The following is a 14,549-nucleotide window of genomic DNA, read 5'->3' on the forward strand; positions in this document are numbered from 1 at the left end:
AGGAAGGAAGGAAGGAAGGAAGGAAGGAAGGAAGGAAGGAAGGAAGGAAGGAAGGAAGGAAGGGGGAGAAGGAACGAAGGGGAAGAAAGAAAGAGAATCAAGAACTTTCAAAAGCTGCATATAATCTGATTTTTAAAAAGTTTTAAAGAATAATTATTAAAGTAGATAGTGATCATCAAAGAGGTCACTGCTCTGGCCTATTAATTACACTTGCTGGATTCATTATTATGGCTATCATCCCAATTGTCAAAAATTATTTTATGTGCTATTAGAAACTGTAGTAAAGCTTTAAAGAAATACTTAAAAATTTAACTCTCAAATAACATTTCCGGGTAAACATTTGCCTGAAAAGAATATCATGCAGTCCTTAAAAGTACTATGGACATTCTTCTTCTTCTTCTTTTTTTAGTAGCTCCTGTCCTTGTTCATTGTTGTACTATGAGAGAACTTTCCCAATCTAGGACTTTGGATAGGCATTAGGAATACAACAAATAAAAGACTCCTTGTCCCTACCCCATGGAGCAGATCAGTTAGAGAAGAGATCATTTCTTCTCTTTTTCCTTACTTAATTCACTACTGGTACTGGGGGACTTGGGCTCAGAGCCTTGTGGCTGTTGCTCAAGGCTGTTGCTCTACTACTTGAGCCATGCTAGGGAAGAATCATTGCAATACAGTTTGGTAAGTACAGGGAGAAAGCCCTTGGGTTGTTAAATAAAGCAACAGTAGGAGACCGTCCCCCAACTCCCTTCTTTCCTTCTCTTCACATTGCAGTTGACTTTTACCTCTTTGTCTTACTTGTCACAAGTCCTCAATGATTTTTGTTTCTTTGTATTGCTCTTGTCTTGTTTTAGCTTTTTTGAGTGATAGACATCTAGATCTTAAATAGAACAGAAGAGCTGACAAGTAGGGTAGGAAGGGCACCTGTGTACTGGTTCCAGCCACCGCTCCTGAGCTTTATTTTTGCTCCATGCTAGCACTCTACCCCTACTTGAGCTACAGCTCCATTTCTGGAGATAAAAGTCTCACGGACTGGACTTTGTCCTGGGCTGGCTTTGAAATCTTGATCCTCAGGCCTCAGCCTCCTGAGTAGCTAAGGATTATAGACATGAGCCACCAGTACCCTTACTCAGTCAACTCCTTCTTTAGTTCCAACGTGGGAAGAGGCAGACCTAGAGGCATGGTCAGTGTGACTGGAATTCTCCCGACCTGACTCTCGCCAAGATGCAGCCTAAGGCGGGCAGAGCTGGAGCTCTTGTCACACAGCCTGGCGTGACCTGTGAAGGTTCTTGGGCTTTGTTTTTCTGTTAAACGGGAATGGCATAGGTGTGCAGGTCCAGCCGGTAGCAAGCACACAAGAGGAACCTGTGAGATGCACAGGGGATTCCCTCTCAGTTCTCTTAGCAACCTTCCCAGCCTGCTGGGCTTCAGCTACGCGGCGCTTGCTGGCTGTAACCGTGCCTGCCTGCCAGTTTCATGCATAGTGAAAATTTACTCTAGACCCTGCTAGAAGAATCTGAAGAAATCGATGGCAGTCTGGAAGCAATGGCTGAGAAATTACAGTGCCTCGCTAGCATGTACCACACCGAGAAAATGTGTCAGCAAGTGGCAGACCTGGGCCGGGAGACTGAGGAGTTACAGCAAATCATCAAAATCCGACTACAGAATCTCCAAGATGCAGCCAAGGTACATGTAACAATGAAAAAAGGTGATGCCACACCCCCGATCCTTTTCGCTTTCTTTACTCTTAGCATACGGTCTGGCATTTACACTCAAGTGGACTGCTAGCCTCCTGTTTAAAACTCCTGTAGAGCTCAGATGACAAGCACACAGCACCCGAAGCAGCATTTGATTGATTGAGATGTGGCGGGGTGCAGTGAGGTCCTCAAAACTTTTTCCCACCCACCCTGTCTGACTGATGCTAGCAGCCTTCATTTATGACTTTGAACTGCAGTGTTGATGTTCACCTAACTTTTACTCTCCAGGATATGAAAAAATTTGAGGCTGAGCTAAGAAACTTACAGGCCGCTTTGGAACAGGCCCAGGCCATGCTGACCTCTCCAGAAGTTGGTCGCTGTACTCTCAAGGAGCAACTGTCCCATCGACAGGTGAGCAAAATTACCTTAGGGTGGATGGAGGTGGGCCGACATTTGAAACATAGGATGTGAAGGGTATGCTTTCTACCTTGCATTAGCGTCTTAGCACTGCACTAGTGAAAAAGATCTATTCCTTACAAAATGGCGATAACTTGTAGCTGTAGTCCAGTAACTGTCTTTTTGGTGGGTGTGTACTGGTCTGGGCAATATCTCTTAGTAATTTTATTCAGGGCTGGTGTTCTGTCACTTGAGCCATAGCTCTACTTCCAGCTGTGTTGTGTGTGGTTAATTGGAAATAAGAAGAGTCTTGCTGACTTTCCTGCCTCACGTGGCTTCAGATCACGACCCTCAGATATTAGCCTTTTGAGTAGCTAGGATTACAGGTGGGAGCTGCTGGGTTTGTACCTTTTATCTTCTGCACGAACCGATGTCCCTGTTCAAGCTTTGAGTGATGTCCCTGTCCTTCCAGCACTTGCTGTCGGAGATGGAGTCACTCAAGCCGAGGGTACAAGCTGTGCAGCTCTGCCAGAGCGCACTCCGGATCCCAGAGGACGTGGTCACCACCTTGCCGCTGTGCCACGCCGCCCTGCGGCTGCAGGAGGAAGCCAGCCGGCTGCAGCACTCAGCCATCCAGCAATGCAACATCATGCAGGCAGGTGCAGCTCTGCCGGGGCTGGCCCGGGGCTCTGCCAGCCGGCCACGGCCAATGAGCCACCGGCTGCTTTTCTTAGCTTTGTGTGGGCTCAGCCATCAAAACACATCCCCAGTGCTAAATCAGACCGACGGCTTACATAAAATGAGATTCAAATGCTAGCGTTTGGATCAGCCACAAAACCCCGGGAACACGCTATTAAAAATATCCTTTGGTGAAAACTATCTTTTGTTGATTTATATATATATATATATATATATATATATATATAAATACACACACACACACACACACACACACACACACGCACGCACAAAGGATGACTTGTAGAGCAAACCATCTATGCTACTATTTATTTTCTGTCTTTGATTCATCTGCCGGTCATTTAGAACCTGGTGACAGAGGCTGGTATCAGATATTTTCTCTTTTTCAGCTTCTTGATTTATTAAATATATTTTCTTATACCAGAAAATGTACTATTGAATACCTTTGCCCCAAGAAAAACTCTTTGTCTTGTCACCTAATAAAAGAAAAAAAATAGAAATCACTGACCTCAAATGATGAAATTTAATGTAGATCATCTTCACTTAGAATCTGCATTTTTATCAAAAATATCAGCCCTCTAAAAGCAGTATTATTTATTTGTTTATTTGGGGATAGGTTTTTATTGGCAGACAGGCTGCCTTGAACTTGATACATAGCCCAGGCTGCTCACAAACTTACCATCCTCCAGCTCCACCTCCTGAAAGCTGGGATTACAGGCACATGTCACTACACCTGACACTAGTGATTCATTTCTTTCAACTATCTTTGCTTCTTACATTACCAGGTAAATTGTTCAACATTAACTTCCTGAAGCTAGAAATCTTGCATGTTCATGTTTTTATCTTGTACTTCAGCGCTCGTCCACGGGTTTATTTGTTCAGTATTTCTTCAATGGAGAAAAAAAAAAACCAAGAGTCTTATGTACAATTCGGCCTTCTGACAGCTGCCTATCATTTAGTATGAGTAGGCAGAAGAGCATCCTAACCATGTACCTATTTTGATTCCATCAGTAATTCTGTTATAATGTTTGTGTGTGCGCTTGTTCTGGGGCTTGAACTCAGGACCTGAGCACTGTCCTTGAACTTTTGTGCTTGAGACTGGTGCTCTACCACTTGGTCCATAGCTCCATTTCTGGTTTTGGGGTAGTTAATTGGAGATAAGAGTCTCACAAGCTTTACTACCCAGGCTGGCAGTAAAGATCTCAGATTCCAATCTGCTGAGTAGCTAGGAATTACAGGCATAAGTCATTAGGGTCTGACTATAATATTTTAAAGAAAAAATTTTGGCATTGCTTAAGTTGAGAACTTGAGCCATCTAAAGATTCTACCCATCTCTGGTTGCCTGGACCCAGGGGAACTGGAGGTAACACTGTCTGTACAATTACCCGTTAGTGATTTAAGGTGAAATGGTGGTTTTCTTTTCCCTTCCAAAGGAGGCTGTGGTGCAATATGAACAATATGAGCAAGAGATGAAGCATCTGCAGCAGCTGATCGAAGGAGCTCACCGGGAGATCCAGGACACGCCTGTGGCCACCAGTAACATCCAGGAGCTGCAAGCTCAGATTTCTCAGCATGAGGTAAGAGGCTGGAGGCAGGGCACCAAGGAAAGGAAGAGGCAGGCTTGACTGGTGACTGCAAGAGAGGCTAGCCCTGCCCTGCGTGTAAGGAGTGGATTCCTGGGCAGCGTTTACCTGCCTTTGCATTTCAAGTGTGATTTATAATCAAGCTGACCTATAATGCCAGAGCTTAGGAGGCTGAGACAAACAGAAAAAGAAAACAGGAAGGAAGGAAGGAGAGACTAAGGGGAGGGAAGGAGGGAGGGAGGGAGGGAGGAAAGAAGGAAGGAAGGAAGGAGGGAGAAAGAAAGGAAAGAAAGTTAAAATACACATTTTTTTTTCTGAGAATGAGTAACTCATTAACACGCTAACACTTCATTTTATTTCAGTGGATTTGTCACAGCATAAATAATCAGCCCACAAAAATCATACAGGCAGGCTTAACCTGAGTTAACTTTGAAATTCAGATTTTCATCATCCATTGGAAGTGGTAACAGCTGCTTTTTGTTTTTGTTTTTTTTTGGGTGGTGCTGGGGTTTGAACTCAGGGACTTGAACTTGCAAGGCAAGTGCTCTTCTACTTGAGCTACATCCACAGCCCTTTTTCCTTAGTTATTTTTCTCGTAGGGTCTCCTCCTTTTGGCCTGGGACTGGCCTTGGACTTCTGGGATTACAGTGGTACACCACGAGGCCTAGCCCTGAAGTTGCATTTGAGTTACAGAGGAGGGTTAAATATAATGTAGATTTCTACACAGGAAAGGGCATTCACTGTGATTAGGTGTGTACTTCTGCAAGGCTAGACAGCAGCAGCTGGAACCAGTCCTAGGTCACTGGTGGGAACAGGCAAAGTCTGAGTCTGTCAACTCCACAAGGGATGACCTCATTTACTCTTAGAGGGCAAGGCACTAAGCCATTGCAAGAAAACTCGGTTTCCTGGGATTCAAGGAGCTCAGTGAGCTGGCTGCTGGCCTCTGTTTGCATCCAAGGAGCTCAGTGAGCTGGCTGCTGGCCTCTGTTTGCATCCATGTGAACCAATGATAACCAATATCATTTAGAGTACCCACGTCCTAGCCATCGGAGTCCATATATCTGTTCAGTGCAAAAAAACTCACAACTATTTAGTAATTGAGAATCTACAGCTGCAGCAGTAAAGAAGTAATGGCTCATTTTTTTTTTTCTTGAACTCTGGGCCTAGGCACTGTCCCTGAACTTCTTTTGCTCAAGGTTAGCACTCTACCATTTGAGCCACATGCCACTTCCAGGTTTTCTGAGTAGTTTATTGGATATAAGAGTCGCTGGAGTTTCCTGCTCAGGCTGGCTTTGAACTTCAGTCCTCAGATCTTAGCTTCCAGAGTAGCTAGGATTATAGGCGTGAGCCATTAGTGCCCAGTGTAATGGCTCCTTTTTAAAACTATAGTTTAAAAATTCCTGTTCTGCTCTGCATTGGAATGAGGAAGTTGAGGCTGTGGCTGAGTTCATCTGGACTGATTGTCCTTCCTCTCAGTTTTGGTTGGGAGATGGGAGAAAAAAGAACACTTAACAGCATGGTAAAAAACCTGTGTGTGTTACATCCATATACACGAATGAACATGCAAGGACATATAATATCATTTGAACACACAGATACTTAACATCTTTGGGACAGGATGTGTTCTGTACACAATGACATAAATGACATTAAATGACAGCTTTCCCCGGCAAAGGAGCCAAATAAAAGGGATAGAAAAGAATAAGTGATTTGCATGAAGGTATATAAAATATGTAATCTTTATAATGTATATTCAGTCAAGAAAGTGTAACAATATTTAAGATTACCATTCTCCTAAAATAGATCTTAATAACCTATGATCTTAATGAGAGCTATCTTCCCTCCATAATGAGTTTCCAATAACCTCTTCACAAAAAGTCTTTAAACTGCTATCTACTATTCTGTCACAGTATTTTTCAAAAGCAAAGGCAGTTAAAAGCCATTAAATTGGAATAACACTTTAAGCCATTAAATTGGAATAACACTTTAAGGTTTGGCGGCTCAGAAATACTTGAACTGTGCTAAGAGTGTGGGAGAGAAAATTTGGTGGAATGTACAACATTTTATTTGGGGAACAATTTCATATATAATATCTAGCTTATCGGGAGGATTAAAAACAACAACAACAACGGGACAGGCATTTCATTTTGTGACCCATCCAGAATAAATGACAGCCAGCTCTTGGATGGACTCAGTGCAAGAGCTGAGCACTGCTTTTTTTTTTAAGTTTTAGTTATCACATGACCTCATTTCCATGGCATGAACCATCTGGTACATTTCAAACGCCTTTTAAGACCTTGCAAAGCAGGTTGCCTGTTCTGGATTGTTAGAGATTCATGCTTGCAAAGAAAGCATCTCCCCAGGATTAGAAGTTCTTCCTGAAGCGCCTGGTCTTCCCTCAGTGCCCCTGCGGGGGTGGGGCTGGCTGCGGGCCTCTGTCTGTCTGTGGTCTGGCTCGGGGCTGAGTGGAGATGCAGGCTGGCTGGCTGTGGCCGCTGCTGCTGCTGCACATCCTGCCTTGCAAGCGCTGCCATCTCATTGGCCGGCGCTGCAGGAAGATGAATGCTGTGACAAGCTTCCTATCCCGGCTGCTCTAACACACCGCGCCTGGCAAATGTTTCCCCAGGAGCTGGCGCACAAAATCAAGGGCTACCAGGAGCAGATCGCCTCGTTGAATTCCAAGTGTAAGATGCTGACCATGAAAGCCAAGCACGCCACCATGCTCCTGACGGTGACAGAGGTGGAGGGACTGGCAGAAGGGACGGAGGACCTGGACGGGGAGCTCCTCCCCACACCCTCAGCCTACCCCTCTGTGGTCATGGTAAGGCTCAGGTCGGTCCCGCTGGGGGCCGGCTTTGCTCTCTAGACTGGACCCTCCCTGGTGGGCCTGGATCCCTTCTGAGGCTTCATTTACACATACATCTGCCTTTTAGGTTTGAATTAAAGAGCTGTTTGCTTCATTCGCTTGGAGTACATTAGGACCGAAGCCATAAACAGTACCAGTTGAAATGAAATGAAATGATTGGCTTGAGGTTCTGGGTTTCCCCATCCAAATCTTTTTTTTTTTCATTTGATTCTAATTTAGCCATAATACTGAAAGACTCTGTGCTTTGTGTGTTAAAAAAAAAAAAGTCCTTTGCACGGGTGGTCTGGTCTTCTGGGGGATGGGAAAATTACAATACATATATTTAGTTACATTTTCCAGGGGGAACTAGCTAACGAGGTAGGTTGCTCGCACTCTGTTTGTGTGCATGTTGAATGAAATTTAGAAGAGAAACTATGATGAGGAAACAAAACCATAGCAATAGAGAATTCAAAGTTTAGCCACGGGTTTCAAGAAATAAATTGCGTGGATTTCTGTTCCACGGTGTTTATTTCTCCCATGGAGACTGCACTGTGTTCAGTCACTTCCTGCCTAACCTGCACTATCTATTTTCTTTCCCACGAGTTGTGCCTGAAGCAGTATAAAGCCCCACAGAGGTGTGCCTCTGGAGAAATAGACTGCTTTGTTTATGTACCTTTTTCTTTTTTTCTTTCTTGCTGGGTTCTGGGGATTGACTTCAGGACACTCTACTACTTCCGCCTAAGGTGTTGTTTTTGATGCATTTATTTCCCTAAGATATTTGGAACTTGAGATGCCAAAGAGAGCATTGCAATTCATAAATTTGTTTTCCCTTACTCAGATGATTTGTGTTTTTGGGTGGGGGGCAAGGGAGTTATTTATAAAGACACAGCACTAAAAAAATAGATTAAATAGAAAATAAGTTTTTGATCAACAGCAAAACTCGGATATCATGCACACCCCCATCTGAGTTTGTTTTGCGAATGATTCCCTAGGAGTAGGCACTTGAACACAAACTTTTTGTGAACACAGACTTTCGTATGTAAATGAGTGCCTCAGTCACCAGCACCCATGTTACATAATGATCTGTTTTGGCCTCGCATCTGGCCAGGATTTTTGCTCCCCTGGCTAACTGATTTCCCTGTCCTTCTGGCCGCGTTTCCTGTATCAGATGACGGCAGGTCGCTGTCACACTCTGCTGTCCCCTGTCACGGAAGAGTCCGGGGAGGAGGGAACCAACAGCGAGATGTCCTCCCCGCCGGCCTGCCGCTCCCCCTCACCGGTGGCTCACACGGAGGCCGCTGTCACCCAGGTACCTCTCCTTCACCTTCCTCGCTCCTTGAGCTCCGGGCGGACGCACAACTCCATTCTCTTTCCTCCTGGGGCTGTGGGTGTGAATCTTCCTCATTGCATTTGGTTTCAGGGCCACCAGATGCTCCGGTTGCACAAATGTGACTGCTGGGTGAGACCTCTGGCCCAGGATGTCATCTCCTTTCCTGTGCTACTGACAGGGAGATAAGCAAACAATTAGGTCCGGAAATTATAGCCCCAGAAGGCTTCTTTGAAAAGAGACCTTGGGGTCTCCATTCCTCCACTTAGGTCAAATAGGGTCTTGCATCCTAAGATAATATGTAAGGCGTCTGCCACACTGTTAGAAAATAACCTAATTCCAGGTGAGCTTTACATTCATGGAACACAGGATTCTGACCTTTACCACATGGATTTTGTGTGTTAAAAAATTCGTGTTCATTATGCTATGCTTTTATTTCCTTTTCTTTCTTTTTTTATTTGTCAGTTGTGGGGCTGGAACTCAGGGCTGGGGTGTTATCCCTGAGCCTCTTTGTGCTCAAGGCTAGCACTCTACCACTTGAGCCACAGTGCCAATTTGAGTTTTTGAGTGGTTAATTGGAGATAAGAGTCTTGTGGGGACTTTTCTACCCAGGCTGGCTTCAAACTGTAATCTTCAGATCTCAGTCTCCTGAGTAGCTTGTGGTACAGGTGTGAGCCACTGGTGCCTGGCTGCTTTTATTTCTTATAACATGAAAATAATATAGGAATAATTATGAGAATAATTATGGCTACCTTCCAGCATACAATGCAGTAAATATATTCTAAATTCTACTGCCAAACTTTTTATGAGAAATACTGGATACAAATTTTTTTTAAAGATGTCTTTATGATAACCCAAAGTTGTAAGGCACATTAAACAGTGTTGTGTATTGCTAAGCCAAAGCAACTTTCAACAGTTTTAATAATGGAACTATGAAATTCCTATGAAATTTAGAAGAGTTGAGCTATATTGTCACAGAAAAACTGCTAACCCATGCACATATTTTATAATCTCTTCTATAAATTTGTCAGTCTTTTTATTTGAAGCTGAAACATTCAAATTAGGACATCTGTACTAAGCAGAACAAAAGGGAATGCACAATTGTTCAAGCCTTTAGGTAATGAAACTCTCTTGGTAGAAATCAATATGGCTGTGGGACATTATCAGTTCATTCCTTCATCCAGTGTGTTCTGAGCACCTGCTAGACACATCCCCTTGAGTTGGGCACTGGAAATGAACCTAGATAAAGGTGACAATAACCTCACCCAAAGGACCTTAAATTCCAGAGAAAGACTAACAGAATAAATTATAACAAAAGTGTTCAGATAAGCTAGGAACAGGTAGGTAGCTCACACCTGTAGTCCTAGCTGTTCAGAGGTTGCGATCTGAGAACTGTAATTCAGAGACAGTCCAGACCAACAAATCTGACAGTTAACTAGCAAAAAGCCAGAGGTAGAGGTGAAGGCCTAGAGTGACCGCCATAAATAAAAGAGCCACACAAGAGCTCAGGATCTGAGTTGAAGGCCCTGTACAGACAGAGAGACAGACAGACAGACACATACACACACACACACACACACACACACACACACACACACACACACACAAGACCAGATAAAATCTAAAAGCATAACAAAAAGGTGAAGTTCAGGGTGTCCTGGGAGATATTGGCAACTATATTCTAAACCTGATTTAAAAATTCATAAGACATGTTGCTCATTCTTTAACCCCACATACCTTCCCTGTGCTCATGGGTTATTAGAACTAGAGACACTGGACTCCAGTCAGCTGACCACTATATTGAAAAGCATTATTTAATATGCATGATTTTGAATAATAATAAGTATTTTGAATAATAATGAGTCTTCAGAGACGAACTCTCAAATTATAAGTCTCCTTGCTGCCCCTTTATTTACGTTTTCCTTTCTTTCTTGGTGGTGCTGGAGTTTGAACTCAGTGTCTCATCCTTGGTAGGCTGTGATGGCCACTGGAGCCTCACCTCCAGCCTTGCTCTATGTTGGTGCTTTTGGTAATGGAGGCTATCAAACGTTTCTGCTAGTCTCAAACATTGATCCTCTGGCTCTCAGCTGCCTCAGTAGCCAGGATTACAGATGGCAGCTGCACATCTCCAGCTCCGTGTACTTTTTTATAAGGTATCTTTCCATGTATACCTGCGTGTGTCCAGTAAATGGCAAAACGGGCAAATATTCTGCTTATTACTAGCCAGTCACCGTTCCTTGTCACTAAGATTAATGGCATCTTAAAATTGGGTGAGTTGGCTTGGTGTTCAACCCAGTGCATGAACTGCCATCAGTAGAATCACATCAGCAACCTAACATATCGATCCAGGGTCCTGCGAGTTAGCAGGAGATGTCTTAGGTTAGGCCAAGTCAGACAGTTTGACTCGGTGGAAGCTGTAAACAAAGTAAACCAGTCTTGCTTGGCATCGCTCAAATAAATCAATGTGGTCGTGACCACCACATGTTATTCTAGTAGAGCAGTACAAATGAGGAGACAAGGAAACCTTGTGAGGAGCAACTGACCAGAAAGCCCTAGATTACAAAACGGTCTCTTTTAGGATAACTCCAAACCCTGGGCAGTATGTTCACAGCCATGTCAAGGCCCAGCCAAATATAACCGCTTCATAGAAGCACAGCTGTTCAATGGGTTTGGCTTGTGCTGTAAGTAGATCCTCGTTACATAAAGCACTGAGCCCACTCACAGCCAGTGGGTTTGCTCGCCAGCACTAGCGCCGAGCAGTAGGGTAATAATAACTTAGCTCACTCGGGAGCAGAACCCTGGCGCGTCCCTGGAGCCCGCTGCAATTTCTTATTCTGCCTTGATGCAGTCTGAGACTCGAACTCCACAGAAGCATTGAGAGAAGTATTGGCTTGAATAAAAAGCAGTAGCACAGGAGGCAAACTCCTGGCCTTGAGGGCAGAAGCTCCACAGCATCTCTGCCCTTCCTGTTCTAGGGTAAGTGGCCTTGGAAAAGTCCTTGTCCTCCTTTTTGTGAGTGGGAGGTGAGATTACTTCACTCTCAGACTTAACAGTGAAGTGTGATGTTAATCATGAAAGTGCTCTTTAAACTGGAAGGTAGGGCTGGATGGTGGTGGCTCGTGCCTGTAATCCTAGATACTCAGGAGGCTGAGATCTAAGGATTCTGTTTGAAGTCAACTCAGGCTACTAACTGTGAAAGACTCTTATTTCCAATGAACCAGCAAAAATGCCAGAAACGAAGGCATGGCACAAGCAGTAGAGTGCTAGCTATGAGACAGAACAGCCAAATGAGGGCATGAGTCAAAAGCCCAGAAACAGCCCAGAAAAATAAACAACCACAGGAAGAATCAAAGCTGGAGAATGTACATCGAATATCTACAGGTCTTCAGGTTTCATGCTTAGGAATCCGTTCGACAGGCAGTCCCTAACCTTCCTTCCATCTCCAAGGACGATTCCAGTGTGGACTGGGATAGTCACAGGACTGTTGGTTTATGTTATCAAATGTGTGTATTCATTAAATAGACCTACGTTATCCACCCCCAGAAGGTGATAGAGTTTCACATACTTTTCTAAATTAGTATCTTTAAGTAGTTGTACAGAGGAGTTGCCATCGAACAAAGCTGTTTGTGAGTAAAATATGTCTTGGTCAGTGGCACCCCTTCAACATCCTCACCCATCCTTCTCCTCCCTGCCCCTCACTTCACTCTTCTTAATTTTGTAGGATATACATTGGGTTCATTGTATCCAGTCCTTTAAAAAAAATCAGTTGTCACTTCTACCTACAGTAGGCATGTGCCATGTGTACAACAGAAAGAAGGGATTTTTAGTAACAAATTTATTTTATCCTAGCTCTTGCGGGAACTGTATTCATTTATACTAGAGGGCATAGTGTAAAAAGAAATTAAACACATTTAAAGCCTGCCCTCCCTTCCTTCCTCCCTCCCTCCCTGCTTTCCTTCCTTCCTTCCTTCCTTCTTCCCTTCCTTCCTTCCTTCCCTCTTTTCTTTCTCTTCTTTCTTATTTTTTGCCAGTCATGGGGCCTGAACTCTGGGCCTAGGCGCTGTCCCTCAGCTCTTCAGCTCAAGGCTAGCGCTCTACCACTTGAGCCACAATGCCACTTCTGGCTTTTTCTGCTTATGTGGTGCTGAGGAATCGAACCCAGGGCCTCATGCATGCAAGGCAAGCACTCTACCACTGAGCCACCTTCCCAGCCCCAGCCATTCTTTTCTTTAGTAATACTCCACTAGTCCCTGTTATCCATAGAAAATATGCCCCAAACTCCTAGTGGTGACTGAAGTCATGTAGCAAGCTCTGAACACATTGAGTTTTTCTCTTGCGCATACCTGGCTTTGGGAACAGTACAAATTAAGCACGGTAATGTAGCCAAACACATGGGTATATAGATCTGAAACTTATATACACTTGCCGTTGAAGAGATGGTTGGTGGTGCACACATGTACGGTTGACAGGAAGCTAAGACACAAGGATCGTGAGTTTGAGGTCAGTCTAGGCTACATAGCTAATTTCGGGCCCAGCCTGAGTTATATAGCCAGACTTTAACCCAGAATAACAACAAACAATAAAAAATGACTACCAAAAAGAAAGATGGAATAATTAGATCACTGCAGTAATCATTAGGGAATGATCTAGAAGCTTTGTCAGCAACAGTACAAGTAGCAAGTGTCACCATCATGTAGTGTTCTTTCATTTAGCCCTCACTACCCCTCCCCACCTCAGTGGAGGGCTGATGCATGAAATGCTAGCACCTTGCTTCTGTCTCTCAGCCTCTTAGGAAACTTGCTTAAGACTCTCAGGTGCCAGGACTGGTAGGCCGATGTTACTCTGCTGCCCGCCCACTCCCGGTCTGCCCTCCAGCAGACCCCCCCAAACACCAGGTCATTTTCTGCTATTGCTTCCCCTATGGCTATTGCTTTCCTCCTTCTTCAGTAATTTTTTTCCCCGGAAGTGCTTCTCATCAGGGCTCAGGTATTTTCAAGATAGATGTCCTCATCTTTAGCATTACAATTATGAGTAGAATTACAGTGATTAGAACAGCAACATACAGATGGTCAATATTGCTAGTTACATCCTGACTCAACTTGTATCAAGTGACAGATAAGTATACATAGAAGTTATTGAAACACATCAATCATATAATCTTTCTAGAGTAAATTTCAATTCTATTAAAACATACAATGTTGTTTATAACCCAAGAGATTAAAACATTCAAAAGTCTAAGCCTTCCTCATCCATTCTGATGATATTTTGGGGTCTTGCAGGAAAGGAATAGAAGAAAAGCTTTTTTTTAATTATTCCTGTCCTAGATATTTTCAATTTCCTCATTACATTCCCCTAATTTAATATTAAAATATTTGCATGTGGGTTCTGTGAATAATAAACCTAGACACAGAGAATGATCATTGGGCTGCAGCTGTCAAGTTAGTGTCTATAGATTTATTTATTTTAAGAAATGCTTTTAAAATTATTCAGAACTTTCATTAGAGCACTGAACAATAGTTTAGTAGCGAGGTCACTTAGATTCTATGATGTTGCTGTTTTGCTCAGTCTTCAAATGCTTGTACAACACTTAAATCCTTTGTATTTTCATGTCATGAAATATAAAATCAGACATAAATTTTGGCCATCTGAAATATTGGCAAAGTTATGTTTACTAGGAATTTGGACAATATGTTTCATTTGCAGTGAACCCATCTCCAGTGATTTCCTTTGAAGAACATGTCCCCATTTCCTTAATTTTTTTTCTTCTTATTTCATTGGTGTTCTAGGGTAGTTTTGGTGCTCATTCTTGTGGGAGACAACACCAAAGTCAATATGTCCCTGAGTAACTTTTTTAAAATATGTATTTCCAAGAGTTGCTAGACCTCTGTCATTAAACTGGGAGAGAGAGCAAGAGGAGGTGATGTGGTCCAAAAAGAAATGTATTCTTTACTGATTTATGTGACTGTAAACCCTCTGCACATCACTTTTTTTTAATTTAAATTTTT

At 43.3% G+C, this 14,549-nt stretch overlaps 1 protein-coding gene across 1 annotated transcript in view; it reads left to right on the plus strand.

Moving 5' to 3' along the window:
• Syne1 (spectrin repeat containing, nuclear envelope 1) overlaps window positions 1–14,549 on the plus strand; it is a 388,103-nt gene that overhangs the window by 238,795 nt on the left and 134,759 nt on the right. The window contains exons 86-91 of the mRNA XM_013026970.1: window positions 1,498–1,683; window positions 1,983–2,105; window positions 2,563–2,745; window positions 4,223–4,366; window positions 6,999–7,193; window positions 8,386–8,526. Coding sequence (XP_012882424.1) covers window positions 1,498–1,683; window positions 1,983–2,105; window positions 2,563–2,745; window positions 4,223–4,366; window positions 6,999–7,193; window positions 8,386–8,526 — 972 coding nt within the window. The remainder of the gene's footprint in view (window positions 1–1,497; window positions 1,684–1,982; window positions 2,106–2,562; window positions 2,746–4,222; window positions 4,367–6,998; window positions 7,194–8,385; window positions 8,527–14,549) is intronic.

The sequence above is a fragment of the Dipodomys ordii genome, unplaced genomic scaffold (assembly GCF_000151885.1).
Source record: "Dipodomys ordii isolate 6190 unplaced genomic scaffold, Dord_2.0 Scaffold98, whole genome shotgun sequence".
Taxonomy (NCBI): domain Eukaryota; kingdom Metazoa; phylum Chordata; class Mammalia; order Rodentia; family Heteromyidae; genus Dipodomys; species Dipodomys ordii.